This window comes from Gambusia affinis, linkage group LG15 (genome assembly GCF_019740435.1).
Source record: "Gambusia affinis linkage group LG15, SWU_Gaff_1.0, whole genome shotgun sequence".
NCBI classification, from domain to species: Eukaryota; Metazoa; Chordata; class Actinopteri; order Cyprinodontiformes; family Poeciliidae; genus Gambusia; species Gambusia affinis.
In genome coordinates this window covers 25,833,326-25,861,039 of record NC_057882.1, presented here as the reverse complement: position 1 = coordinate 25,861,039, position 27,714 = coordinate 25,833,326, and the positions used below count along the sequence as shown (strand labels likewise).

Sequence of the window (27,714 nt, the reverse complement as noted above, 5' to 3'; positions counted from 1 at the left end):
TAAGTAAAAAGCTGCAAAAACTTTGTTCTTTCCTTTATCCAGAGTGCTACTTTGCAGAACTTGGACGATGAGCTCAGACTGTTTCCTGGAGAAACTTTTTAACAAGCATCTGGTAGAAACTGTGCAAAGATGAGCTAAGAGAGCTGAACTGGGCTAGAAAATAATTTATATTAAATAAACAAATATAATGAAAATATGTATAAATAAGTAAATATATAAATAAGTGGCTGTGAATCAGACATTTAGTAGTTTACAATTTATACATTTAATATTCGTATTATTCTTTATTTCAGCATGCTTGTACGTACCTTTATTTATTTTACATTTTTATTGTAATTATGTTTCTTATCTTGATTGTTTTATAGCTTCAAACAAAAATTTAATAAAATTCAGTTAATATGTGGAGATCTTTTATTATTATTTCCCTTTGTTTTGATTTGTTGCATAATAATGAGTCATTTTAGTAAATGTATGTTTGTCATATTTGTCACAAAGTAAAATAACAGTCATACATATATTCATAATATAATATAACATTTATATTACAATATATTACTACATCAAAATATATTATGATATATAATATAATACTGAATTATATTCTATTATGCTATATGGTCTTGTAATAAATTCTATTATAATATATTTTATTTTATTTTATTTCAAAGACCGTTTTGAGTGATAATCCTGTGAAACCCGCCCTGCTCTCCTCTTGTCTGGAACAGTTCCAGGTTCCGACATGTTGAATCGTTATTTGAGGTGCAGCTAAAGACATCTGATCCCCGGTCAGCTGTTCAAAGACGCTTCAAGGTGGCGTTCTACGTACTGCGCCTGCGCAAAAGTCAATGGAGACCCGAAGAGCTAAAGAGCCAAAGAGCAAGATGGTAATCCTCCTCTGTTTCCGTTTGTTCTTTTGAATAATTAGTCATTTTATTTTTCCCGCTTTTTTTGCTTTGTAATTTTTTATTTACTCAACTTTTAATATCAACTATAATAATATCAAATTAATTGGTTATAAATAAATTAATTTCACAAAAACGATATTAATAATCATTTACCTTTATTTTTTATTTAAAAAAATTTCCATATTATAAAATAGAAGCATAATGATAAAAATAATAACAATAATATAACATCCATGATTGAGTGACATTTGCTAATTAAGTCCTATTTCATATTTATGTTTGTGCTTAATTTTGTTAATATGAGCTGAAATCTCGATGCATACGACTGGGTAAAAGTGATACCATTTGTCCTGGAGATTAGCAATATTTACTGATATTTGGATTTTTTAATCAAACCAACAATCAAAAACAATTTTTAAACAATCAGAGAGAATTTCGTCCTTTTTCACTATTAAATGCAGAGAATTTCTGTATCACTGCACACATTCACAAAAACAAATCCTACTGAAAAAACTTGTTTTAATCCTTATCTTTAGTAAAATCTTATTTAGCAAAATCCTTAAGTAAACTGATCTGCTGAGTAGTATAATAAAATTAGTATATTAATATTGACATATAATATAATATTCAAAAATAATGACATAGTTATTGTCTCATAATTTCAAAAGTAGATTTTTTTTCTACTTTTTTAAACATCCAAGGTTTTGATGTTTCCAAAAAAAGATTTTTCAAAGTTTATTGCTATCACAATTAATCTCAATTCTTATCACAATATAATCTGTTCCTTGGTAACTTCTAATAATTGTCTGTGATTTGAATATGAATTATTTTTAGGAATCAGTCAGTTATGGTAATAAAATGGTTATTCTAATCATAAAATTATATTCATGTCTTAAAAATTGATTAGATGTTTTTGATTGCATGCCATAAAAATAACCTTAAATATTTTAATGCAGAATAATATGATCCATAAGAAAGAGGATTAAGATCATTGAAAAAATTTTAATCTTTGAAATAAAATTTTTTCACAGAATTCAAAAAATAACTTAAACATTGGTTCCCTCCTCCACAACTCGAACATATACGAGGCGATCAGAGCCACAGACGAAACAGTCTATTCAAAGTCAATACTTTATCGATAATCTTTTATTGGTCCTAACAGAAATTAGATGTTGTTATAACTCATGTTAATACAAATACTTTAAAAAGAGTGATAGTTGTTGACAGGAAATAGAAAAATACAATTAAATAAAATGAAAAATGATTAAAAAGCAACAATAAAAAATATATAATGTTTAATAAATAAATAAATACATTTAGACTTTAATTCTTCCTTCTTTTCCCACAGATTTCTGAGATTAATGTCAGAAGTTCTGTTTTAAGCGGCCCTTGTTCAGGGTTAAATTGAAATCTTCTCCTCCCAGATGTCAGTTTAAAATGCGGCGTGAAGCATCTTGTTGTTTAACTTGATTTTCCATCTTTGAAGATGACAGACTCTGACGTAATCCGTGACGTTGCTGCGCTTTCTTCCTATCTCCTCCCATTGTGCGGCTGACAGGCTCTTTCTCGGCTTGGACTGGAACGCACAGAGGTATGTTCTGTATCTTCCCGTAAAACGAAACCCAGCTAGGTTCCTGTGCATTTCACATGAGTGGGTCGAGTCTCACTAAGAACAGCAGAGCTGTGTCTGGCTCCTCATGTATGTATATTAATATAAAACTGACGTGGGAAACATTAGAAGTCGACAGGCCCGTCGTTGTTATGTAGCTACCATCTACTGCTAGCTTGTGATCCGGTCATTTGAATGGAGAACTTATCTGCAGTTGTCCGGATTGTTTGTAATTTAAAAAGTTGAGCTCTTTCACTAATTGACCCTCTTGGTGCTCCTTGTGCTCTCTGTTTTACACTTCGGATTTTAACTTTCCAACTAGAGTCCCTTTTACCATCTAACCACCTTGACTGTGAGCTAATGCTAACCAGTTAGCCGGCGAGGGCATGAGGATGTTGGCGTGATAACCTTTTTGTCCCCGTTAGGCGCTCTTTACTGGGCTCTCACAAAAGATACTGGACTTTTTATATCAGAATAAGGCTCACAATGAGCTTTCAATTCTGCTATTCTGAAGTTAAAATAAAAAGCAGTGTTTAATTACAAAGATGTAGAAGCTAAGGTGGTTGGTAAAGTTTATGAATAGACCTCTGTTATTATGTACAAACAATTAACCCGTATTTGCTTGAAAAATCTCACATCCCACATATAAACCTATAACCTAGTAGTTTGTGCTTTGCAATCTCTAACATTTCATCCTATTTGAAGGGTTACTGTAGGAGCTATATGGTGTATTTTTTTTAATGAAACTATAAAATACTCGCTCCAAACTAGAGAAGTTAGAATTTCAGTAGACTAAAGGCTAGATGCAATTAGCATGACATATAAAGTCAGACTATAGTTATATATTACATATATATATTAACAGCTATGTGTGATTTACATCTTCCTGCTGAAATTTACTACCACTAAACAGTTTTATTTCTCACTAATTAAGCTGGACGGAATACCAAGTTTCCTTTGCAGTTTTTGTTGTTGAATTATAAAATTTTTATTGTAATATTTTACTAAAGTCTTGTGCTTTCCTACTACTGTGCAGTTTCTGTAAAATGGGCAGATAAGTTGTTATATAAATGCTTGAATCTTAAAAATTACTTAAAATCTTTTCCATTTATTGTTCTGATTCACATAGAAGTGCTAATAAAAATGTTCAAAAATAGTTTAAAGGTTGACTGCTTTCCGTAGAGGCCATTGACTAATTTATTTAAAACATTTGGAGTTTTATTAGTGTTAATGTCCACCAATCAGATTTTCCACTGATTTGCCATTTTGAATGAATTTTCTTAGTATTGATGTTTTTCTTTCCCACCATTTTAACACAGCATCATAATAAAACCAACCTGGTCTGGAAAACTAGTTTGCCTTTTTATTCAACATTTGTTCAAATTTACTTTCTTATCTTCTGTCAGTAAACTTTTCACGTTCTCAACAGACTCTAGCGCTTTGCTAGCTGTTGCTCCATTTAAAAATGGTTCCTGTGTTCTTATGATGAAACGTCTTGCAGAACTGAGTGTTGGTGAAAGCCCAGGACAAAGAGTCGCCCACAGACGCGATAGCAGAGTTTCCAAAGAGACGACTTTGTTCTGCGGCTGGACACAGGAGCTTTGTTTGGGGAAATTCACTTCTGGTCAAACCAGAGGAGTCCAAACTTTTTACACCAAAGTCCTTTGGTGGCAAAATGTGCTTTTTCCCCCCAATTTAAAAACACAAAAATATTATTGTGAATTTTTTATCCTTTACCTGCACTAAAATAAATTAAACAAGTAATATTTTAATTAAAAATATACATTAATATGAGGTTTGTCTTAATGTTTTCAGTGACTTAACTTTTTGCAACAATTATTTTCTTTTTTGGTTTTTATTTCATTTCCAGCAACAAAAATAAGATTTTTTTATTTCAAAGCTTTTATTGTGTTTATCCAAATATAATGAAGTGTTGTGCCAAAGTGTGTTTCTGGGTAAAATGAAATAAAAGCAACAAAATAAAGAAACCTTTATGTTGTAGTGGTTCCATGTTCCCAAGAATCAGATTTGTACCATTATTGAACTGCAGTCAGGGGCCACAAATGGCCCCCGGGCCGCTCTTTGGACACCGCTGCGTTAAGCGGACAGTAGTTTTGTCTTTACGGTCACTTTAAGCATTCATATCGTCTGGAAATTATTTAAAAATCTTAAAGCCAGCAGGCTGGTGCTTGTTGTTCTTTAGGTGACCTTCAGCCAACATGGCGTCTTGTTTTTGAAACTTGGTGCTCCGTTTCAGATTTACGTTTCAGATTTAGATTTTATGTTTCTCACAGGTGTAATAAAGAGTGTGATCACAAAGAAACTGCTTTTATTTGTTGTTTTCAGACAATGGCTGTACCTCCCACCTACGCTGACCTTGGAAAATCAGCCAGGGATGTTTTTACAAAGGGATACGGTAAGCAGACAACCTATTTAATTAAGAACAGGTAACAATTGGTTTTTAACATGGTTGTAGCCATTTATGTTGAAATTAAATCTATCAATTTAGTTTTATTTGGGCAGTTAGAATATATTTAAGTAAGTTTGGAGCCAAAATGTGTAATTAATTTTGTTTGGTAACTTTTGGACCAGGGGAGCCCAAAGTGGGTCCTGGAGCTCCGGCATCCTGCATGTTCTAGTTCCCTCCTGGTGGCAGAAACGACCTTTTCAGCAGGTCAAAGTTCTTCTTAGGCCTCTAATGATCCATCACTGGATCCAGGGACGTTAAACCAGGAAGAGACTAAAACATGGAGGATGGCGGCCCTCAGGGACCCACTTTGGGCTCCACTGTTTTAGACGCTCCCATTATTTTATTGGTGGGCATCTTTTGTTTGTCAAATCTCTGGTGTAATAACCGGAGGTTTTATAAAATAATTTTTGAACTTATTACATCTGATTAAGTAAACTTTCATTTCCATCTAAGTTGTAACAGATTTTTATTTAATCCATATTTTTGATGGAAATAAACAACATGTTGTTTCAAACAAGTTCAAACTTCATTTAAAAACCAGTCAGAGCCAGGAGCTGGGGCTTAGTGCTGTCAATCATCCTTGTGTATGTTCTGCTAAGCGTCCTAATGGCAGAGAAACGACTTACTGTGACAGAAACAATGTTTATCAGAATACTGGTGGCTATGCTAACTAGCCTAACATTTACTACGGGCTCAGTTGTTGTGAACCAGCTCAGGGGAAAAGTGATTGGAAGCACTAAGACCCTCCTCTGTGCTCTGATTGGTTGTTTCTGACTGAGGGTTGGGTTTGGGAGAAATCAGAGGAATTACTGATGGTTTGTGGCAGTTTCAACGGATTTTTAAAGTGTTTCCATGGTTACAGCAATGCGTGACCCACAGTGTAAACTGGAGAGTTTTTCTGTCAGTTACTGAAAAATAAATGCTCGGTTATCAGTGGAAACCAGAAACTTATTCTTTACAAATGCATCAACAAACTGTGTGTACTCTTCCCATTATCATCTTTTCTTTTTTTAAATTTAATTCTTAATCAAATACCAACTTCCCACCTCCATAAAGAAACCCTCTGCAAATCTTTTAACATAAAACTGAGTTAGTTTGTGTTTCAGTCCTTATAAAGAAACTAATTTTCACCTAAAATATGAACCTCATTGTTTCATCATTAAGACATTGCTTTGACGATTTGTTAATTTTTGTTTCAGGCTTCGGCCTCATTAAACTGGACGTGAAGACAAAGTCTGATAATGGACTGGTAAGTTTCACTGCTGACTGGACTTGTTTTCTTTTTGTCATCATTTATTTACCAACAACTGATGGCAGAAATAGAAAGAGATTCTCCTACCAGCATCATGTTCCCTTTTCTCTGGTCTGTCATTTTTAAACCTTGTTTGTTTGTAAAATGTGGCGATATTCATAACATTCATCAAATTAAATATTATTTTTAATAGCAGCAAATATGTAAAATTAAAATATTGACCAATATAAAAGAGAAACCTCTTGCATCTTGATAGAAACCAAATTGTTATAGTTTTATACTTAAGGAGAATTAATTTTCTTTTTTTTCATATCAAAGCATCAATAATTTAATTTCAGCCATATTTTGTAGAAATCTGATCAGAAATCTGGGCGCTACAAAAATTTTGTGACAGATTTCTGCTCATCGTGCATTGGAGCAATCTGGTGTTGTGGGTTTAAATAAATCATTGAAATTGCTGCCGGAGCGTCGCTAGCGTTAGCGGCTAATAGGCTAATTACTGTCCAAACCAACTATTTATATTGATGGATAAATCCTCCAGCTGCTGACACCTCCGTTTTTATTTGGTGAAGAAAGAAGTTGCGCTCACTGTCTTCTTCAGAGGTTTTCATGTTGTTGCCTTCAGTAGTTCAGTGTGCAGCGCCCCCACAGGCCAGGAGGGGAACAGGTTTATCAATGAGTGAAAAAACGAACCGCAGCAGCTGAAAATGTAACAAATGTTGCAATTTTGGTTTCCAATTGACTCAGTTTTAATAATAGTTTTTATATTTTCTTTACTAAAGTACGGTTAATTTTGGACATCTGCTTTGTCGCGTGGTTGCCTGTTCTGTGTAACTGAGTGACGTCTTTTGCCCTCAGGAGTTCACCAGCACATGCTCTGGCAACACGGAGACCAGCAAAGTTGCCGGGTCGTTGGAGACCAAATTCAAGTGGGCGGAGCACGGCCTGACCTTCACAGAGAAGTGGAACACCGAAAACACCCTGGAGACCGTGGTCACCGTGGAGGACCAGGTGACCGCAGGGCAAAATTACAAAGATCTGAGTGAGACTGTTGGGAAAATATTCAATATGCATGTTTAAGATTCTTCCCAAGCAGCTAGAAAATGTTGTTTTTGTGTTGGAAATGATCCTGTGCTCTGTTTTAACGTGATTTCCTCTTTTTTTCCACAGTTAATTAAAGGGCTGAAGCTTACTGTAGATTCCTCCTTCTCTCCAAACACTGGGTAATGACGGCGGCTTCACCCTGGCACTCTTTGGCAGCTTTGTTATGAAAAAATAAACTTTTAGCTCTTGATTCCTACATATAACGACTGGAGTTCAGTAGTAACTACAGTTACTGGTGCATTTACTTGAGTAATTTTTGTAAAAAGATTTCCTTTTAATAGTATTTTATTTTTTACTGAAGTAATTTCCTGGACGGTTATTTTTACTTGAGTAAAATTTTCGTAGTGTTACTCTTACTGGAGTGTATTTTTTGGATACTCTGTCCTCTGATATTCACAACAACGATTTGTTTTTTTCCTCACCAAACGTCCTGCCAGCAAGAAAGGCGGAAAGCTCAAGACGGCCTACAAGTGCGACCACGTCAACCTGGGCTGCGACGTCAACTACGACATCAACGGCACGGCCATCCACGGCACCGCTGTGGTGGGCTTCGAGGGCTGGCTCGCTGGATACCAGACGACCTTCGAGGCCGGCCGGAACAAGGTCACTCAGAGCAACTTTGCTGTGGGATACAAGACCGATGAGTTCCAGCTCCATACGAATGTGTAAGAACTGCAAACACTCAGCAGCTTTTAATGGTTTAGTTTGTAAAGACCAAAAAATATTAATCCAAAAAAATGTTTTGCACATAATATCATACAGCACACATTGGCAGTCCCATAAACACTGGACAAAGTCATAGAAATACAACAATATAAACATGTTGCATCATGACGTCAGATGCACAAGATTCCACCAAAACTGCTCGCTAATAAGTTGTCAAGTTATCAAGCTAGCGAGCCACATCTTTAATGTACTCCTGATATTTAAAATAAAATGGACTCAGAGCTTTGTGTCCATTTTAATGGTCAACACTGTGACAGCTTGATGACAAGATCAGGAAAAAGTTTTATTTCAAAACAAAAAGCAAGTGAGAAGGAAGTAGCTCAGTTATGCTAGCTTGACTATGACAAACGTAACGTGGATGTGCTGCAGAATTCGGTGTTTTGGTTCAGTTAAACAAAATAAAAAAAGGTGACCTAAACACAAACTGATCATCAGTAGAGCAGAAGTTTAAAGGTTTTCTGTTTAAAGGTCTGCAGTAAATCACACGTCACCAGCTCCTAGGATTTAAGGAAACCTGCTGGTTCTTTACAGCAACGATGGCACCGAGTTTGGCGGCTCGATCTACCAGAAGGTGAACAACAAGCTGGAGACGGCCGTCAACTTGGCCTGGACTGCAGGAAACAGCAACACCCGCTTTGGCATCGCTGCCAAGTATCAGATCGATTCTGACGCATCTTTCTCCGTGAGTTTCATGTCTTTGTTTCAAAAAGGTTTTTAAAAACAAGAAAACAAATAATCAGTCGTTCAAAATAAAGAACTAGCTTACCGCTGATTCTCTGTAGTGGTAAACACTTATTTATTCCTTCCCCTTTTCTCAATTATCAGAAATTAGTGATTAAAACCAGGTTATGGTATTCAAATTCAAAAATACTTTATTAATCCCAGAGGAAAATTAAATATTATTATATAATTGCTATATAATTTATTATAGTTAATACATTGATATTTGTATGCCTGTTGAAGACACTTTGCTGAAGAACCAACAAATAAATTATATAAACAAAATCATTACAATCTGGCTCTCATAAAAAGGTAAGAAAATCTACAGATCCATAAAAAAGTAACAATAATAATAATAATTGTTAATAACATCATAATAATTATTGAATCCTTGCCAATGTACACTATTTAAATTCTCCATAAACTGTTATATAAAAACAAATAAAATAAAAAAATCTAATGATGATAATAGTGAAATAATAACAACCTGCTTTCATTTGGCATTTATAGGACGTGTTTTACGGTAAACCAGAGGTGTCCAAACTTTTTCCACTAAGGGCCAAAATCATTAAGTAGAAAAGACTTCAGGGTCAGAAAATATTTTGTTTCATTTTATAACACAATCCAGTAATTATTTTACCTTCAGCTGTTATAGAAATGCTACATCTATCAAACATGACTTAAAGGGTCTCTGTCTCTTTAAGAAGCTCCTACTCTGACAGGAAGTCGTCACAACATGAACACCTTTAAGACAAACTTCTTCTGCCTTTTTTAATTTGATCTGCTCAATAATAAACTGAAAATGTAAAATTTGATTTAAATCAACAAAATAGTCTAATTTTTGTGAATCAAGGTTGATGCAAAGCATGAAAAGGTTTCATCTTTTATAGTCAGACAGGTTAAACTTTCAGGGATTGATTGTTTTCGAATTTGAGCTGTAGATGATTTCAGTTTGAGCAAAAGTTGAAGTTTGTGGATGAAAGCAGAAATATTGAAAAATAGTCCAGCTGCAGTGACTTGTGAAGCAGATTTACTCCTTCCTAGAGGCGGCCGCACAAAATCCTCCAGAGGGCCGCAAAAGGCCCCTGGGCCGCACTTTGGACACCCCTTCCTTAAAAGCACAGGCTGTGTTGAATCATCGTGAACAAGCGGCCATGTTGTTTAACCGCAGTGCCTCAGACAATCGCAAACCCAAACAGGAAGTCTCCGTACCACAGAAAGATCTCTGCTAATTCAGTCCCGTCTGTCACACGAGTCCTAAGTCCCACTTGCACCAGAGCCAATTAGTGCGGCTGGTTGTTTGTGTCGTTATTTGGGCCCATTTCTATTGGAAGTGACTCGGCTTCAGCTGAACATTTTGACCCAATTCTGCAAGACAGATTTGAACTGTTCTTGGCACTTTTATTAAGTTCTGACTAAAAATGGGTTCTAAATGGTTCCATTTGTTTAATATGTTTATATTCCTTTAATTCTGGGGTCTGTTTGTTAGTGTTTGATTTCTGAACATTTGATCTGTTTTCCTGGCAGGCGAAGGTGAACAACTCCAGCCTTATTGGACTGGGCTACACTCAGACTATCAAGCCAGGTGAGTTCAGTCTGCAGGTCATTTAAAGGGTTTATTGTATCTTCTATTTTACACATTTTCCTAATCGATTCTGTTTATTGCTCCATAAACTGTATATACCATCATTATACAGTCCTAAAATTACAACAGCAGTTGAGGCCAAACTGCTGCTCTGCAACAGCTGAATTAAAAACTTCTAGATTTAATTTTTGAGAGTTTTCTAACTATTAAAGTAAGATTATAGATCACATTGCATTTTTAGAATTTGCTCTTTTCTATTTTAATATTGAATCAATAAATGTTTGGGGGTTATGTGTGTTTGAGCTGAGAAATTTAGTTTTTACTTTTATCAATCAATCAATAATTTCATTAGCATTTTTAAGTATCTCAATCTAGCCTAGAAATATTGAGTATTTTAGTATTTACCAATGATTTCTAATAATAGCTGCACAGTGGTGCAGTTGGTAGAGCTGCTGCCTTGCAGCAAGAAGGTCCTGGGTTCGATTCCCAGCCCGGGGTCTTTCTGCATGGAGTTTGCATGTTCTCCCTGTGCATGGTGGGTTCTCTCCGGGTTCTCCGGCTTCCTCCCACAGTCCAAAAACATGACTGTCAGGTTAATTGGTTTCTCTAAATTCTCCCTAGGTGTGAGTGTGTGTGTGCATGGTTGTGTGTCTTGTATGTCTCTGTGTTGCCCTGCGACAGACTGGCGACCTGTCCAGGGTGACCCCGCCTCTCGCCCGGGACGCAACTGGAGAGGAACCATCAACCCTCCCGACCCCATTAGGGACGAAGGGTGTTCAGATAATGGATGGATGGATTTCTAATAATATTTAATCCTTAGAATATTTAAACATGTTCAGACGTCTGAACCTTTTATTTCCTGTTTTTCCATCTGGATAGTTGAAGTTTCTGGAGGATATTCTTGCAGTGCAGTAAAATGAAGGTTTAAATGTTTATTTCTGCAGGTGTGAAGCTGTCGCTTTCTGCTCTCCTGGATGGTAAAAACATCAACACGGGTGGCCACAAGCTCGGTGTGGGTCTGGAGTTCCAGCCGTAGACGGAAAAGACTTCAGCCTTCCTCTTTTCCCTACACACTTATTCCTCACCCAAAATATCTTAAACCCTCTGAGTAGTCCAACCCTTTCTCTCCCCTTGAAATGTTACAGGTGGAAGTAAGTGAAGGTGAAACAAATCCAATTTTAAAGGACCATATTTATGTTCAAAAGCCCAGTTTAGAACAAAGCTGTGAGAACCGAATGCTTCAGTACATCAAGTCAGTTTTAATCAATTGAAAAAGGGAAAAGCCCCACAACACAATTATCTTGCAGTTCTATTGTTACTGCTCAAGGTGGCGCTGTTACTTAGCTGTAGAAAGCACTTCTCACTCAGAAGACGTGGTGGTCAAGAAACGTTTCCTTCAAACATTTCCGCACTGAGAGTTCCTGTCTGTCTTTGGTGAATTAAACAGCGCGAGGGGTTAGCTCTGAGCGACACTACGTCCCCACGCGAACATTATTCTGTGTTTTTGTCTCACCTGTCTTTTGTGTCTGTGTTTCTGGTGTTTTTTTGGTTACATATAGCAACAGAGAATATTATTTTATTGAGGGTGTTGCCTAGTTTTAGATCCACTCGAAGTCTTAAGAAGGCAAAGACGTGTCCGCCCTCGCAGGTAAACTGTCAAGCACGTAACTGTTGAGGAGTTTGTGCTTCTGGAGGATGAAATGAAAGGATTAGAAACACTCCAAGGAATGGTTTTGTCTTCCACAACGGATTATTGGATTGATGGTTATTGTACTTGACAGTTTTGTCATTTCTTGGTCTAAATAAAGAACATATTGAACCAATTTCTTCTCTCTCTTTGTTTCTAATTTGATAACCTTGGTACAAATAAACAATCTTAGACCTTTTTGTCACAACTCCAAAGCTGTGTAGTTACTAGTTACATTTGCTTGAGTAACTTTTTTTGGAAAAAAAATTACTTTTAGGAATATTTTTACTACGCTGTAATTTTTCTTAAGTAATTTTATTATGAAGTATCTCTACTCTTACTGGAATAAAATTTCTTGATTTTCTACCCACTGGATGAAAGTCAAACATGTTTTAAACAAAAATTACAACAATCATAATTCACTATTCCTTTTTTCAAAGGTCGGACGCTGCCTACAAATAATGTAAAACCCTAAAACCTATTTTTCACTATTCCACTTTATCTACAACCACTTCCTACCAATGCGTTTCTGAAAATTTCCTACTTTGTCACAATTAAGTTAAAGATAAAATACTTTCCATACGAGATGAAATGTGAACAGTTTCTGTAAACAAAACCCGGAACAATCCACGTTACTATAATAAAAATATTCCTGTCTCTGAGACGGCCTTATCCTGTTTGAGTGAGCTAAGATCACCTGGGAGTGTCTGCAAACAGGAATTTCTTAAGTCTTTTAAGCCAGCAGGATTGAGTTTACTGCCAAGTTATTCAGACATTCTCCTGCAGGATTTTATGGAGTCACTTCCTGCCTTAATGTAGCAGGGGCATTGATGACGAACCCTCCGTGTTTAGGTAGAGGGAAAATGTCTAACTTCTAAATTAGAACCATTATAAGACTCATATTGCATTACCGCTGCTCTGACTTGACGCGTATTTTACTCATAGCTTCCCCTGTTTAGCATAAATGGCTCCTCTTTAGGTGTAAGTGGGATTCCTGATCTTCAGTGACTACTAAGAAATGTCAGATTAAGGAACAACAGCAAAAAACTAACAAAAAGAGTGATCCTCATAACCGTCAGTCGGCAAGTAGCTTGGGTAGGACTGATGCTATACTGGTGAGGGAGGAGCTATCCTCTTGAATAAAAGGTAAATGTAGCGTTTCTTGTTAGCTGGAAATTATGTTGCACTTTAAGTAAACTCCATTTGTAATATGGAAGTAAGCTGTGAATCCTGTATGTATTCCTGTTGCTTTTCAAACAAACTCCACCCACCGCGGCGCACGTCTCTACTCCCCGGCTAAAGAATGATGCACGGCCATGCGCAGAGAAACGCCCCACCCACCGGGCATATCAGGCCACCGTAAAGCCCGCCCCCTTTCAGTCACTCATCAACATGGCGGCGCACAGAAATTCGATGCAAAGCTGGACAAATATTTACGTCTTTTGTTTGATTATTTTCCTCCAGCTGTGGTTTAACGTCTGTCTTTCAGCTCCAGCCAACAATACATCAGGTACGGCGCCGGCGCGTTTTCATGTGCTGTGAGGATGTCTTTAGCAACAGGAGGCTAGCTGCTGTGGCTAATTAGCATGTAGCTCTAGCAGTCACTGGTGTTAGTTTGGACTGTGACAGATTTTGAATAGGCAACTGCAAAACTATTGATTTTTTTTGGTGTTTTTCTCTGACTAATGGGCCATGTATTAATATGTAGTAGCATAAAGGGTTTTTTAGGTTTAAACAAAATCGAAATACCTTAGCTAACGTTTCTAAAATGTAAAACCGAAAATATCCGAGCGTGATGTTCAGCTTTACCTAGAAGCGCCACAAAATTTAGCTTTACTCCTTTAAAATAGCACTATTTCAACATATTTTACTTGGATAAAGGTAAAACGTTGTACTATGTGATCAAAACAGCTGATTTAATATTTTACAATTAATAAAATTGTATATGTTATTTTAGTTAACATGTATATTAACTAAAATATATATGTTATGTGCAAATTTAGGTATTTTAAGAACTAAATGACATAATGTTTACAAATAATTTGATTACAAAAGCAAATTTTAAGCAGAACAAATCAGTTTAATTCATCATAAGACTAATATGGTAATATGTGTATATATAGTAAACTAGTACATATTGTATCTTGATCTACAAACACAACATGATCAAAAATAGAAAATAACATTAGAACAACAAAGCTTGTGTAAAAACAACTAACTGTTAAAAAGACAGTGTAATAAAATAACAACAAAAAGTTACTTAAGTAAACATAAGCAGTTAAAACTTTATTTTGAAATGTTGCAATATTAAGATTAAATTAAGAAAACATTCTAATAATTCAAGTAAATAATGCAGAAAGATGTTTGATGATTCAGTCACAGCTAGTCAGTCATCCCTTTACTTCCTGGTTTTCATAAATATGTGGGTTTTTAAAGCCATTATTATTATTTTAAATATTAAATTACTAATAATTATTAGTATTTTAATTTTGTCTGGAATTTCAGATATTTAGTTTCATGTAAGATCAACATTTTAGAGTTTTACATCATGTTCCAATGTTATTCCCTCATAAAGATGTACCTGGAGTGTTTCCTTGATTATTTCATGTATGTTTGACAAATCCTTTAATCTCCATTCAGCTGAGCAAAACGCCTGGGTGGACGTAGCCCCGCCTTCCAGGCGCAGCTCCTCCCTCACTCGGTGCAGCAGCAGCTTGAAGGTTTTCTGTTTAAAGGCCTGCAGCAATAAATTAATCACATGATAAATTCAAACAAACTCAATCCTTTCCATTTTTATGATTTATCGTTTTTTACTAAAACCTGGATGAAAACTCATCGGTCTGGTGTTTTGGTCTCTGCTAACCGTCTTTTAAGGAATAATTTTGTTCACAGAGACTTTATAATTCATTTTATTTGTTGTTTTGTTTATTTATTTTGGATATTTAAAATGTGCTAAATGTTCCTTAGAATTTAAAGTTTATTGGTCCATGAAAATGAGTCCTTGGATTATTATGCCGTTACATTTTTATAACTGTTATTGAAAAATGGTCTCAAAACAACAATATTATTGTTTATCTCTGTAACTTTTAGGATAATTTGTCGTCCAGCAACATTTGTTTTCGTGACGAATGCAGTTTTGGCTTTTATTTCAGTTTTATTTTTAATAAAATGAAAAGGCCTTTATGTGAGAAATTTACAGGATTTTATTAAGTTTCAGATTTTTGCTTTGCAACATTTTCAGATTTTACTTTCATTTAATCTCTTTTACATTATTAATGTAAATGTTTGACTTTCTATGAGAGTTTAAGGAGGCCTGTCTGTACCCTGAATGTCTCTCATGTTTTACTCAGAAACTAAACAAGCGGCTCCTGTTTAGGGAGGATTTATGCTGGCGAAGGCCCCTGACTTTGAATAGGCCCTTTCTTCTCTCGGGGGCGTCTTACTGCACTCTTAACGTCGTCAGTCAGTAAGACGCCCCGAGCCTCGTTTCTCTGAGCAGGAAATAATGGCAAAACTTGTTTGGTTCATGTTGTCACTGAGATGAATTTAAAGACGCCTTAAATTTAGTTTATAGTTACAGGCTGCAGTTTGCTGGGAATTTAAGCTTTTGCAAACAAAAAAAATAAAATAAATAAATTGTAAGTGTGAACGGTTTGTTTGAACAGGAGGCAAGATAAAATGAATAACTGTAGACATCGATGTTCAAATTCTTTGAGACAAATACTCTTTGGCCAAAAAATACGATTTAAAATATAAAAAAACAAAACAAATGGTTTTGTTGGAAAGAGATTTCTGTTTAATAATAGATGCATAATATAAAAAAATGTTCTGCAAATGATTTTGGGCTTGATTGAACGGATGAAAGATGTAAAAATCAGGTTTGGTTCAGGGATGTCTTTGAACGTTCAGCTGCGCCGAAATTGTAGGGAAAAATCAGAGTATGAATCTTTCTGTGTAGTTTTATTTACATACATAACAAACACACCTGTTCTTCCTGTCTGACTTGGTTTCTTTTTGTAGGAGAATGAAGTCGGTTCACTTTTAAACGTGATGAATTTGGGACAGAATGGCAGGTTCTCACTGTCACAAAGATCAATTAATCACATTATCAATTAAAATGATTCTATTTCTTGGAGGGAAGTTTTATTTAGAGACTTCATTGGTTTTGGTTGTGTATTTTTATTTCCGCTTTGTTTTGGACGTCGTGTTTCATTTTGGTTTTTAAAACATCTTCCAGTTTCAGTGTTCAGAGTTCTTTACAAAATTAAATTTATAATTTAAAAAGCAATCTATATTATCAATATATTAAAATGTTGCCAAAATGACAACAATTTTGTGTATCACAATAACATCTTGGTTGGAATTGGCATTTTCTGCATTTTTTTCTGAAATAGCAACATGTTTTATTTAAAGCTTCATATAATTTCAAGTTTTTTTTATCACAGACAGTAAGAGGATACAAGTTTCTATTTTTACTGCAATTTATAACAATATTTATAGATAGACATGTGATCAATATCAATAGATAATACATCTGATAGAAGATTCACTGAACTCTGAGCCAGAACCGCACGGCATTCTGGGGGATGTAGGCAGAGGAAAGGCTTTAGCTGCTCAACCTCTCAAAGCTAGGTATGCTAGGTTAGTGGAATCAGCTAACCCACTTGTTCTTTGGTTACCTAGCAACTCACTCTCTCTTTGGTTGCCTAGCAACAACCTGTTGGGTAACTTGCACAGCAGCAGTTTAAAGTTTCTCCACTCAGCCTCATAACTGCTTTAAAATAAAAAAAACAACAGAAAGAAAACTGGATAAAACAGGAAACACCCGTTTGGCAGCATTTCAGATATTTAAAACAAAAAACTAATCAATGATTATCTATGTTGACAATCGTGGATATTGATATACATATATATATTTTTATTATTTCTCTCCACCAGATTCTCTGGGAAGAGACCCACAAGCTAATTTGAACGTCTCGGCTGTGGCAGCAACTCAGACAAAGACGACTACAGAGGCAGAGAAACGGAGTACACCAAGTCCAAACGTCACATCAACAACTGCAGCCGCCCCCAAACCCACATCTACAGAGGACAAAGATGTCAACAGGATGACCCCTGCAGAAGAACCCACCGTGGATCTTCCAGCACAGCGCAAGGAAGACACTACTGACACGCTCCCTCCACCTGCAGACAAAGAAACTACAAAAACTACGAAAGAAACTACGAAAGAGAACGCAGTGAAGATGACTTCTGCTCCCACCGCCAACAACAAGGTGACCCAGCCAACAGGTGAGCCCGACGTCCAGGGCACCTCCACAGCGGAAGGCGTCGATCCACAGCTTGGTACAGAGAACGGAAAAGAAACCAAAGCTGTTGACGAATACGACAGTTATGACGGAGACTTTATAGTTTCCCCCTCCGAAGGGACAAAGGAAGATAAAGGGCGAATCAACACCAAGCAGCCGGTTAACGTGCTGGAGGAAGTCGACAGCTTCAGCTCAGAGGAACAGGACTCCCACTTCTTCTTCCACCTGGTCATCCTGGCCTTCCTGGTGGCCGTCGTCTACATCACCTATCACAACAAGAGGAAGGTGAGTGTGGATGTTTGGTGGTAGTCAGTGGAGTTTGGGTGAACAGTAACTGCAGTTTCCGTGGGTTGTGTGGAGAATCCATGTTTTTGTTTGGTCAGCCTGGCGGCCACCAGGCTTTCCTTCCCCCACCAGGCTGAGTTTGTTTGTTTGTTTCAAAACGGTTTTCTATGCAGGTTTTTTTATTTTTCAATAGTTGAAGCACTGAACTGGGTTCACACCTTATTTACAAATTATGATGTTTGTGCACCTCTGGCTTTTTGTAACTTTTTGTGTTTATTAGCATAAAACTGGTGAGATGGTAGCGGACTGCGTTAGCGCTGCTACCACTGGGTTTTCTGGGGAAACTTTGTCCATGACATGTTTAGAAAATATGAACCACTTCCTGCTGGAGAGCAGAAGCTGCTCGCTAACGACAGCTAGCTTTGGTTTTAGCTGCCATGTTGTCAACATAAAGAACCAAATTCTGACTTTTCTCCCTCCTAAATTTATTTTCTGCCTGTTTTTGTGTTTGTTTTTTCATTGACCCTAATCCTCTTCCATTCTGGGTTTTTATCCTTGATTTAAAGGAAATCAGTGTTTCATCAGTTTGGCAGTTTGGAGCATAGAAGCTGAAGGTTGATGCAACTTGTTGCTCAACTTGAATTTAAAGTAAAAATCCGGGTCGATTCGTCTATTTGTCCTCCTGCCAACCAAACAAATTGATCCCTTTAATTTGTCATTTCTCTCCATCTGTTCCCGTTGTTCAGATCTTCCTGCTGGTTCAGAGCCGCCGTTGGAAGGATGGATTGTGTTCCCGTAACAACGTGGAATATCGGCGCCTGGACCAGAACGTCAACGAAGCCATGCCGTCCCTCAAGATGACCAAAGATTATATTTTTTGATTGAGGCTCCTGTAAACAGAAATCCAGCTGCTTGTCTGATCATTCGCATAAAGTAGAGAGGCTTTGCTTTTTTTCAAAAATCATGTTTTAATTTGCAACAGCGGAAATAATTTACTGTTTGCTGGAGTAGAAGTGGACAGATTGTTGACTTTCTGACATTTTTTATTTTAATGTTTTCTTCATTTAAAAAAAAATATTTTTTACATCTTTGTGTAAATTTTTTTTTTTTAATTAAAGCTCAAACGAATAAGGTGATGTAACATTTAGATTCCTAATTATTGTATTTCCTCCTATAAATGTCGATTTCTCTCAGCATTCAAACCGAGCTATACACTGGCACGTAAAGCACTTTGTGTCATTCATACATTTATTTAAAAAGCATTAACAAAGCAGAGTAACCATGTAAAATAAAATCAATTAACACCTGTGTGTAAACTGATCTACCTTAATTGCGCCTTGTAGGTAAATATTAGGAAATATTAGCCACCAGACTCTTAATGTTCTTGTTCTGTATGGATAGTTCTAAAACATCCAGGGACGGTTGAATGGTTTGGGTTTTTTAGTTTTTATTGGATCTAATATAATTTGCACTTATAAATAGTTTCAGAAAATGCAGTGACCTCCTGTATTACACAACTTTGGTTTATGGATATGAATAAAACAGTAGTGTGTTGTTAAGGGTAAACATTTGATCAGGGGAGGAATAATCTTCAGGTGACGGATAATCTCGTGTGTTTAAGCCATTTAAGAACGCCTTGAATGGAATGTACTAATTTATAGGAATCTTTTATTGCCAGGCTTCTGTGTTTGTCTCGACCGCTTTATGTTTTAATTACCGGGTTCCTCCAGGTTTCGCTGTGCAGATGTTCTGTGGCCTCCTGCTTTATGGCTTCAGTGAAGTCTCTGTCAATCCATCGCCAAATGATGCAAAAGCAACTGCAGCGGCCCGTTTTACTCCCATTTACCAGGAAAATGTGCAGCAAGTCAAGGATTTAGTTATTTGAGGTGTTTCCCCTCTGTCTGTTGGCCTTTTAGACATGTCCAGCTCTGTGTAATACATGGTAGTTAGAATGTGGGGTTTGCTCTTATGATCTACTGCAATCAACATTACACTATACAATCGTTTTCTCAATAAAGCACAAATTATACAAATGTTACATTGTTGTGTTTTTCTTGTGATGCAGGGTTAGTGTCTTCAGTAAGAGGGCTGCTGAGTTTTCATTTCAAATGTCAGCAAATATTTGTCTATTCTCTGCTAAAGTTGGAAAAAAACCTATTTCGTAAAATATGGTTCCCATAAGTCAGAACCGGAAGTGATCCGCGCCATGTTAGCTTAGCTGAACTATAGACATGAAGAAACAAAAAGAAGATATGGACACTCCATGGACCAATGTGCAAGATGGCTGCTGTCTGGATGGAAACATGTCTCCTGTGACATGGTTCACTGATTAATGAACAGAGTTCAACACAGAGGAGCTTCGTAGGCTAAACAATCAATGTTTAAATGGATTTGAAAAGAAGTAAGAACTCTTCATGTGAACAACCAGGCAGAGTGAGTACATGGAGTAACAAACACGTAGGCCACATGTCCGTCTTAGCTAGCAGACAAAAGCTACATTAGCCGAGCTAATTTTGTTCCGTTCAGCTTCTGCAGTAAATATCACTGATATTCATCTTGGTGTTCCGCAGAGGTGGGCCGAGTACTCAAACACTGTGATCGAGTAATAGCTGTAATGTACTTATAAGGATTATAAGTTAGTTAGGAAGGAAAGGAGCGCTAATTCTGAGCTTGTTGTCATAGTAACTCGGTAACAACTGACTGCCAAGATGGCTGTCAGTTACAAAGTTCCCAGTAGTGTGGCGTCACATGAAAACTGTGTTGAGTTAAATAAGAAATTAAAATAAAATTAAAAGTTGAGTGGAAGGTAAAAAAGCTGCACAAGCAGCAGTGAAAACTGGAGCCTTTGGATTGTTTCCCATCTGGGGTGAATCAGGAAGCTGGCCTGGATCAAAACCCACGAGCCACTGTCGTTTCCATGACAACTACATCCCTTGTGTTTTTACACAAGACATGTTTTACCTGAATAAACTAGAAAAAGGGCTTTAACGTTTGAACATTCATGCTTCACAATCTTCTCAAGGTTGTTGCAACTTGTTTTCCTTTTTCTACCAAATGTTTTTCTTCCACTAAACCTTTTTGTAAAAATTAGTGTGGTGCTTTTCATCTGTCATGATTCCTGCTAGAAAAGCAGCAGTTTTTCTTGTGTTTGTGTACATAATACAGCATTTCTGTTTCTGATGTAACATTTAAATTTATTTTGATAAACTGAATATTTTTGCTGTGATCCTGAATCTGTGTAAATAACAAACTTAAATAGTTACTTTACTGACTTTCTAAATGATTGCACCAGCATTTTGTCATTCTAAAAGGAACATTTAATGCTTGTTGTCAGCAACCATTTAGAGTAAAACTCTAATTATTTGAGAGAAAAAAAAGTTGATTTATAATAAAATAAGTTTGTTAAACCCATGAAAACTGGAAACAATTGCTGCAACATTTCCTGGATCAGCTGCAACCTGAACCTCCACCACAAGGAGGCAGTATGCACACACGTATAGATGTTCAAAAGCAATGAGCATTTTCAGTTATCTGGTTTTTTTTTTGTTTTTTTTTTTGCAACGTCCTTTATGAATTGAAGGAAGAAGAGGAATGGCAGCGTTTATATCTCTGATTTGTACTGAATGCAAATAACCTCATTTTAATTGTTTTGTGTTTCTTTTACAATTTTGCAAAGAGAAGCTTAGAAATGATTTAATTTGCTATTTGAGTTTGTCACAGAGAAATAAATTACATTAAAATTGACTTTCTGGATTGAGAGGAAAGGAGTAGACGTTTGCTAACAGCAGACGAAAAGCCCAAAATGTGATGTATTGTTCGTTTCCCCCCAAATGTCTCCCTGTGATGAATGGCTGCCACAGTCTGTTCCTGCAGCTGAATTAGTTTTAATGTACCGCAGGCCTGCACCCAAACATATTGCCTGGTCACATTCTGACAAAGCCCTCCTAAATCATCCAACTTTGATGTGAATTGTTGCACCAAACAACAGAGCATATTATGCACCAGACCTCACCGCTTGTGCATTGTTGAAATTACACCCAGCTCTTAAGTGCACAATTTTTCAGAGAGGTGCAATTGTACATAAAGTGCTTCAAGTGTCGGCAGTTCAATTCAGAAACAAGGCCGAATATTTACATTCCAGTGCAATCAGTGAAAACCAAACACGCACAGGAAGACGTTTGTACATCTTGTCTGTTTGTCTGCAGACTTTAAAAGTTCTGCAAGTAAACAGAGAGGATGCAAAACAACGGGGAGGAAATGTTCCACTGGAACCATTATGAAGAAAAAACGGCTTTAGGTTTTACTAACTGAAGAAGTCAGAGCTTTGTTGAACTATTCATGTTTCTGTTTCAGGGGGATTTTATGTGACGGACCAGCAGAAAATACAAAACGTCTTTCAAATAATCTGAAAAGTGCGGCGTGTATTAGTATGTAGCCGGTTTTAGAGTTCATATTTGGTGCAGTTGGGTATTTTGTTGCACGCTGACTGAGACAGTTCTTCAAGTCTTTCCTCTGATTCTCAGTTGGATTTTTGTCTGAACTTTAACTGGGCCATTTTAACTCATGAATATTGTCATCTTTTTTTGCAGACTCAAACAAATTTAGTTCCATTTGACATTTAATTGGTAAAAATTGACGACAGGCTCCGTGTGCTAGCGCTGCGTTTATTTTACAGACACCAGACTTTAATTATCGCTCTTTGAAATAATAATTTAGTGTTTTCGGTGAGTTGTTCTGCTTTTAGGTCTTTTGTTGAAAATAATGTTTCAGGTCATATTCATGCACCAAAATTCAATCCAACAAACATATTTATTCTCAGAAATAATTTATAATAAAGGTTCAGGAAATGTCAAACCTATAAAAAGAACAAACAGAAAGATCCAGACTTTGTAAAACCAAAACAGCCTTTAAATGGTTTTATCCATCCATAAGAATTAAACTATCCATAAAGTCCTGATTAAAAACCATCAGCTGGGAGAGACTAATTATTTGCGCTATCGGCTTGTTTTTGTCTCGTTTCAAAGGATTAATTAAATATCTAAAACTCCCATGTTGCAGATTATCCTCCACTAACGGGCTTGTCAAAACCTCCTAAACTACTTTAATTAATTACAGTAAAAGTATCAAGAGAGTTTGTATATTATGATAGTGAGCATGTGGGTGGAAATCCTGCGACTCAAACTCTCGACTCTGTTTGGAAAATCTTCAGTAAATCAGGAAAAGCAGATAAAAATTCCTGGTGTTGCTGGTTTTATGGAAATATCTCACATCTTTAACAAAATAATTTTTTTCATGCACATGTCTGTGACATTGACCAAATCTGACCATTTTTTACAATTACTGTATTTTTGCAGTTACGTTTTTGAAAAACTTTAATTTTATGAGTATTTTATCTTTACTTTTACTTGAGTAATTTTATTATAAAGTATTTTTACTCTCACTTGAGTCAAATTTCTGGATTTTCTTCCCACTGAATGAAAAACAAACATGTTTTAACCAGAAATCCAGCACAAACCTGCAGCTTCTGTTAAAGATTTTATTTAAAGAAACTGATTTGGAAACATTTTCTGCTGTTACTTATATGAATTATTGTCATTTCGGTCCTTAAAATGCCAACATTTCTACTTAACTTTATATTTTGGTTTGTCTAATGATGCCATTTTTTAATATTAAATGATGTTTTGATTGAGTTGAATTTTTACCAAATACTTTTATACTCTTACTTGAGTACTTTACTTTTTCTTGAGTAAAATATGTTTTAGTGCTGCTCTTACTTGAGGACATTTTGTAGGTACTCTGCTCTCCTCTGATCAGAATCTTATCTATCAACATTCAGATTTTATGCAGTTTTTACGTCTGCAAATCAGGGAAAGCAGATAAACATCCCAGGTGTTGCTAGTTTTATTTAAATATCTCACATTTTCCAGCGTTTCTTGGTAATGATTTCTGTGTTTTTGCAGGATTGGATTGGCCCTCCATTATGACCAGTTCCAGGAGGTATGCCGTTATTTTCCAGAATTAGCCGTGGATGTGTTGGGCAGCAGCAGGTGAAGCTGCTGGGTTGAGGTGGAGCGTATCGAAGAGCAGGCGCTGGGATGGGGTCGTGTGGTCCGGCCTGTTCGCTTCCTCCTCAGTGGGAAAGGTCAAAGGACGCACAGACACTGCTGCGGTTTGCATCAACCTCCTGCACTGTCCACACTGGAGCTGCAGTTTTAGCTGAGCTGTAGACGCAGGAATGGCTTCATGCTCTCTGCTCTTTAAATGTTGTGGTTTCACAACATGGCCGTTTTAAAAAGGGATTGAGTTTGTTTATTTGATAGGTTTGTGCAACAAACTTCTAATTGGTTTTCTGTTATTTATACATAAAATACAAAATTTTGAACTTAAAGTTTAACTTTTATAAAGTAATACTTTTTATTTGTTGAAACTGTCACCATATCATGATGTTATGAGACAGATAATCTAAAAAATTATCAATCTCCTCTGCCTCCTCACAGTGCTAACCAGAAACAACCGATCAGAGCCAGGAGGCGGGGCTTAGCGCTGTCAATCATCCCCTTTGCATTCTGCTGCTACAGCCAGCAGAGCCTGTTGTGAATGCTAATGCTAGTTAGCATGGTCACCAACGACGGTGGATAAACAGTTCTCCTGTAATAAGTTGTTTCTCCACCATTAGCACATTTAGCAGCGACTACATGAGGGTGAAGGAAGACATGCAGCAAAGGTCACCAGGCCGGGGATCGAACCTGTGACCCCGCTTCGAGGACCAAGGCCTCCATGTGTGGGTTGGGCTTAACCGCTGACCCACCACAGCAAAAATGTTATTTTTTAAAAGAAATCTGAATTTTTATGTAGGTTTGATAAACCCAGACACATTTAAACAATCTCTTAATATTCCAATTCCTGCTCATGCGCAGTCACGATTCTGGTTTTAATCGCCGCCAGCAGGGGGCGCTGCCGCTGACGGTCACCGAGCTTCCTGTTAATACTCTCCGGTCGTCATGGCAACAGGTAGGGCCCCATAGTTAAGAAAAAAAAAAAAAAACGGTTTGAATAAAATCAATATTTTGTTTCTGACAAATTGCCATCAGCTCAGTACTTTTCTGATTTATTTAATTAGCTGTAAAATTGTATTTTCTTTTGGTGAGAATGATGTGGAAGGTACATTTTAAAAGGCAGCCGTACAAATAGATTGTCACGTTTTGGAGGTGAAATAATCATAAAGTATGGAAATATTTTTCACAGTGAAAATGTTTTATTTCTACTTATTGGTTATACACCTCCAAAATCCACTAAATGAGTGAAATAAGTTTGTAATATAAATTTACAAACCAATGTGTGATAATTTGTTGTTCTGCTCTGTTTGTATGGAACTACACAAATGGAAAAATTTTGAAGATCTGCAAATGGTTCAAGAGTGATGTACTCTTGATCCAAAGTATCTGTCCCTTCACTGGACACCAGGTAAGACCAAACACACACACACACGCACACGCACACACACACACACACACACACACTTTTTCATTCTAGAAGTACCAGAATAATAAGAAATAATGGGAGCAAAGGTAAAAAGGACATATTTACACCTTGAGGAAAATAATAAATATTATTAACATTACACACTCAGATTAAAATTAAAGTGTCTGTATAAAATAATAATAAAATAAATTAAATAACAGCTAGAATGTTATTTTAGATAGAGTAAAAAAACACATTAAGAAAAACTAAAGGAGCAAGATTTTATTATCTTTTTGTTCCCATAAAAATACTTCATTTATCATTTATATTAATCCTTATTTTCAGTAATAAATTAAACAATTTCTTTAAAAAAAATGGTAAAATGAGGTTTAAGAACAAGCCAGGAGATATTAAATTACCCTGAGGGAGTTTGTTTGAAAAGATACTAAAGATTGTAGAAAAAGAAGGAAAATGAATAATATGGATGCTGTGGTGAGAAACTCAATGTGGGAGTTGATGAGTGGGCAGGAAAGCAAAACACAGTTTTGGCAATCAAGTTTTTCAGGGTTACACAAAGACCAAGTACAGAATTTGGTTCAAAACTATAAAATAATTATTTAGAAATAACTTTACTGAAAAGATAAATCTACTTTCCAAACAAAGTGGTGCAGATCGGAGGGAAAGCTGGAGTAAAAATATTTCTTTTGATGGAGTGATGATCTGCAGGTGTAGATGCAGGTGTTTGCTCCCAAAACTGTTTTCCTGTTTCACAGAAAACTGAAAAAAGAAAAGAGGAACGGAAGAGAAACACAAAAACATGAATTCAGACAGAAAATATGACAGAAACAGACCATTTTTAGATCCCCAATAATCAAAACAATTCCATCACAGTGACAGCAGGAGCATTAAGAGGAGCTGAAGAAGAAACGCTTAAAACACACTTTCTTCAAATAAAACTGTTAAAACTGACACAAATTCTTTCATTGTGTCAAAAGAAAACATTATAGGCTGTCATCATCCATACATTAATATAAATAGAAAAGAATAAAACAGTGTATGTGGAGAATTTGCTTATTTATAAAATACATTTAAGCTAAAAACAGGTCAATTTAACACCTCAAATAATATTTATTGGTGGTCAAACACTGTTACCCACTGTCAGCTCTGTTACTGTGCTGCTATGAGCTAGCCGATGATGGCTAGCATTGGTTTTAGCTGTAAAGTTGTCAACATAATGCACTAAATCTTAAACATACGTCTGATATGTAAAAGAAAGATAGACGCTGTGCTTTGCTACTAATTGTCGACACTTCAACAACTAGATAACAAAGTCAGGAAAACGTTTTAATTAAGACCAAAATAGTGAGGGAGAGGGCAGTAGCTCAGTTATGCTAGCTTGACTATGAGAACCTCAACATGAAGGTGTGCTGTGGAATTCTGTGTTTCAGTTCAGTTAAAAAATAATGAAAGTGACTGAAACACCAACTCTGACTGATCATCAGTACAGCAGGTGTTTAAATTAGCTAATCTTCCACCGCTGTGTTAGCTTAGCTGCTAGCAGCAGCGGCTAATATACCATAGCGTTACTTATTAATAATTGCAAAATAAACATCTAGCCTTAAGACATAAAACTGTAACGGACTGAATGTTCTGCTCTTTGTTTGAGAGTTTTTTGGTGTTGAATCCTGAAACTTAAAGTGGCGTCGTTGTCAGCTAGTTGCTGCTATAGGCTCACATTTCCCCAAGAAATGCAAAAACAAAAGGTCTGCGTGTAGCGTAGCCGACACAAAGAGCGGGAAAATGGTGATTTACAAGAAGTTTGTTCCATATTTGGAGAAGATATATAAAATACATAAACAGAAGAAAGTCACACTGGGAGTTCTGGTTCAGCTCATAACCATAAAGCAGCCATTAAGTTTGGATTTTATTACGTAGCCGTTTCCAGGTAAGGTAATAAATTCTTTGAAAAGCATAAATTGCCTTTTTTCATAATAAACGGCTGAACTTTTGGAAGGAACGAAGGAAACGCCGACTGTAGCAGAAAGTCAGACTCTCCCGTTTCGATTGCTTTTGTCTTTGCTGTCGCTGGTTGGGAGATCGCAGAGCTTCTTAAGGATGGCTGCAAATTCCTTCCTGAGACGGTTTGTGTTACCGTCCGCTTCAGCGGCTCTAAAAGCATCTCTAAAAGCGGCTCCGCTCCATTTGCGTGGCGTTGAGGCGAGCCCTGCTGGCCGGTAAGGAACGTGCCCACAGCAGCATTTTATTCCATCTGTGGGCTAAGATAAAATCACAGGAAGGATCTCATCCTCAGCTCCAGCTGCATGACAGGAAGAGACGGAGAGGTTTAGTTCGTAACGAGCAGAGATTTAATGAGAGGCAGCACATTGTGATGGGAACGTTCTCTGTGGCTGTCCCGGTAATTGGACGACGCAGAGGGTCATCAGCTGATGTGGGTCACCTGAGCCTCCAGGCAGAGCAGCTCACCTCCTCCCCCACCAGTTGTTCTTATAAGCAGTTTCAGTTTCTCTTTTGCACCTTTAAACCTCACTGGGTCACGGTTTTTAATTTCTGCTAGCAGTAAATTTCATATTTCTAAAAACTAAC

The 27,714-nt window shown here is 36.6% G+C and overlaps 2 protein-coding genes and 2 long non-coding RNA genes across 5 annotated transcripts in view; all 4 read left to right on the top strand.

Annotated features, from left to right (window-relative positions):
• Positions 1-2,391: 2,391 nt before the first annotated feature.
• vdac1 (voltage-dependent anion channel 1) lies at positions 2,392-12,194 on the top strand. Its single transcript, XM_044140393.1, has 9 exons — positions 2,392-2,496; positions 4,861-4,930; positions 6,184-6,233; positions 7,095-7,247; positions 7,407-7,459; positions 7,778-8,005; positions 8,598-8,748; positions 10,314-10,371; positions 11,316-12,194. The coding sequence occupies exons 2-9, from the start codon at positions 4,864-4,866 to the stop codon at positions 11,405-11,407; spliced, it is 852 nt and encodes a 283-aa protein (XP_043996328.1). The 5' UTR covers positions 2,392-2,496; positions 4,861-4,863; the 3' UTR covers positions 11,408-12,194.
• A 1,200-nt stretch (positions 12,195-13,394) lies between these two features.
• lg15h5orf15 (linkage group 15 C5orf15 homolog) lies at positions 13,395-19,687 on the top strand. Its single transcript, XM_044140386.1, has 3 exons — positions 13,395-13,568; positions 16,997-17,649; positions 18,396-19,687. The coding sequence occupies exons 1-3, from the start codon at positions 13,451-13,453 to the stop codon at positions 18,528-18,530; spliced, it is 906 nt and encodes a 301-aa protein (XP_043996321.1). The 5' UTR covers positions 13,395-13,450; the 3' UTR covers positions 18,531-19,687.
• Positions 19,688-19,908: 221 nt separating this feature from the next.
• On the top strand, positions 19,909-24,474 carry LOC122844684. Its single transcript, XR_006372917.1, has 3 exons — positions 19,909-20,082; positions 23,610-23,646; positions 24,326-24,474. It is a non-coding gene; the product is annotated as an uncharacterized LOC122844684 (long non-coding RNA).
• A 125-nt stretch (positions 24,475-24,599) lies between these two features.
• Positions 24,600-27,714, top strand: part of LOC122844683 — a 35,337-nt gene continuing 32,222 nt past the window's right edge. The window contains exons 1-2 of one of the 2 annotated variants that reach the window (XR_006372916.1): positions 24,600-24,660; positions 25,048-25,113. This is a non-coding gene — a long non-coding RNA (uncharacterized LOC122844683). Of the gene's footprint in view, positions 24,661-24,937; positions 25,114-27,714 lie in introns of those variants that run through there. The other variant, XR_006372915.1, reaches the window with a different exon arrangement.

Coding starts and splice junctions, on each gene's coding strand:
- vdac1 (XM_044140393.1), top strand. CDS start 4,864: ATGGCTGTACCTCCCACCTACGCTGACCTTGGAAAATCAGCCAGGGAT. Junction 7,460..7,777: donor TCCTTCTCTCCAAACACTGG/GTAATGACGGCG, acceptor ACGTCCTGCCAG/CAAGAAAGGCGGAAAGCTCA. Junction 8,006..8,597: donor TTCCAGCTCCATACGAATGT/GTAAGAACTGCA, acceptor GGTTCTTTACAG/CAACGATGGCACCGAGTTTG.
- lg15h5orf15 (XM_044140386.1), top strand. CDS start 13,451: ATGGCGGCGCACAGAAATTCGATGCAAAGCTGGACAAATATTTACGTC. Junction 13,569..16,996: donor TCCAGCCAACAATACATCAG/GTACGGCGCCGG, acceptor TCTCTCCACCAG/ATTCTCTGGGAAGAGACCCA. Junction 17,650..18,395: donor CCTATCACAACAAGAGGAAG/GTGAGTGTGGAT, acceptor CCCGTTGTTCAG/ATCTTCCTGCTGGTTCAGAG.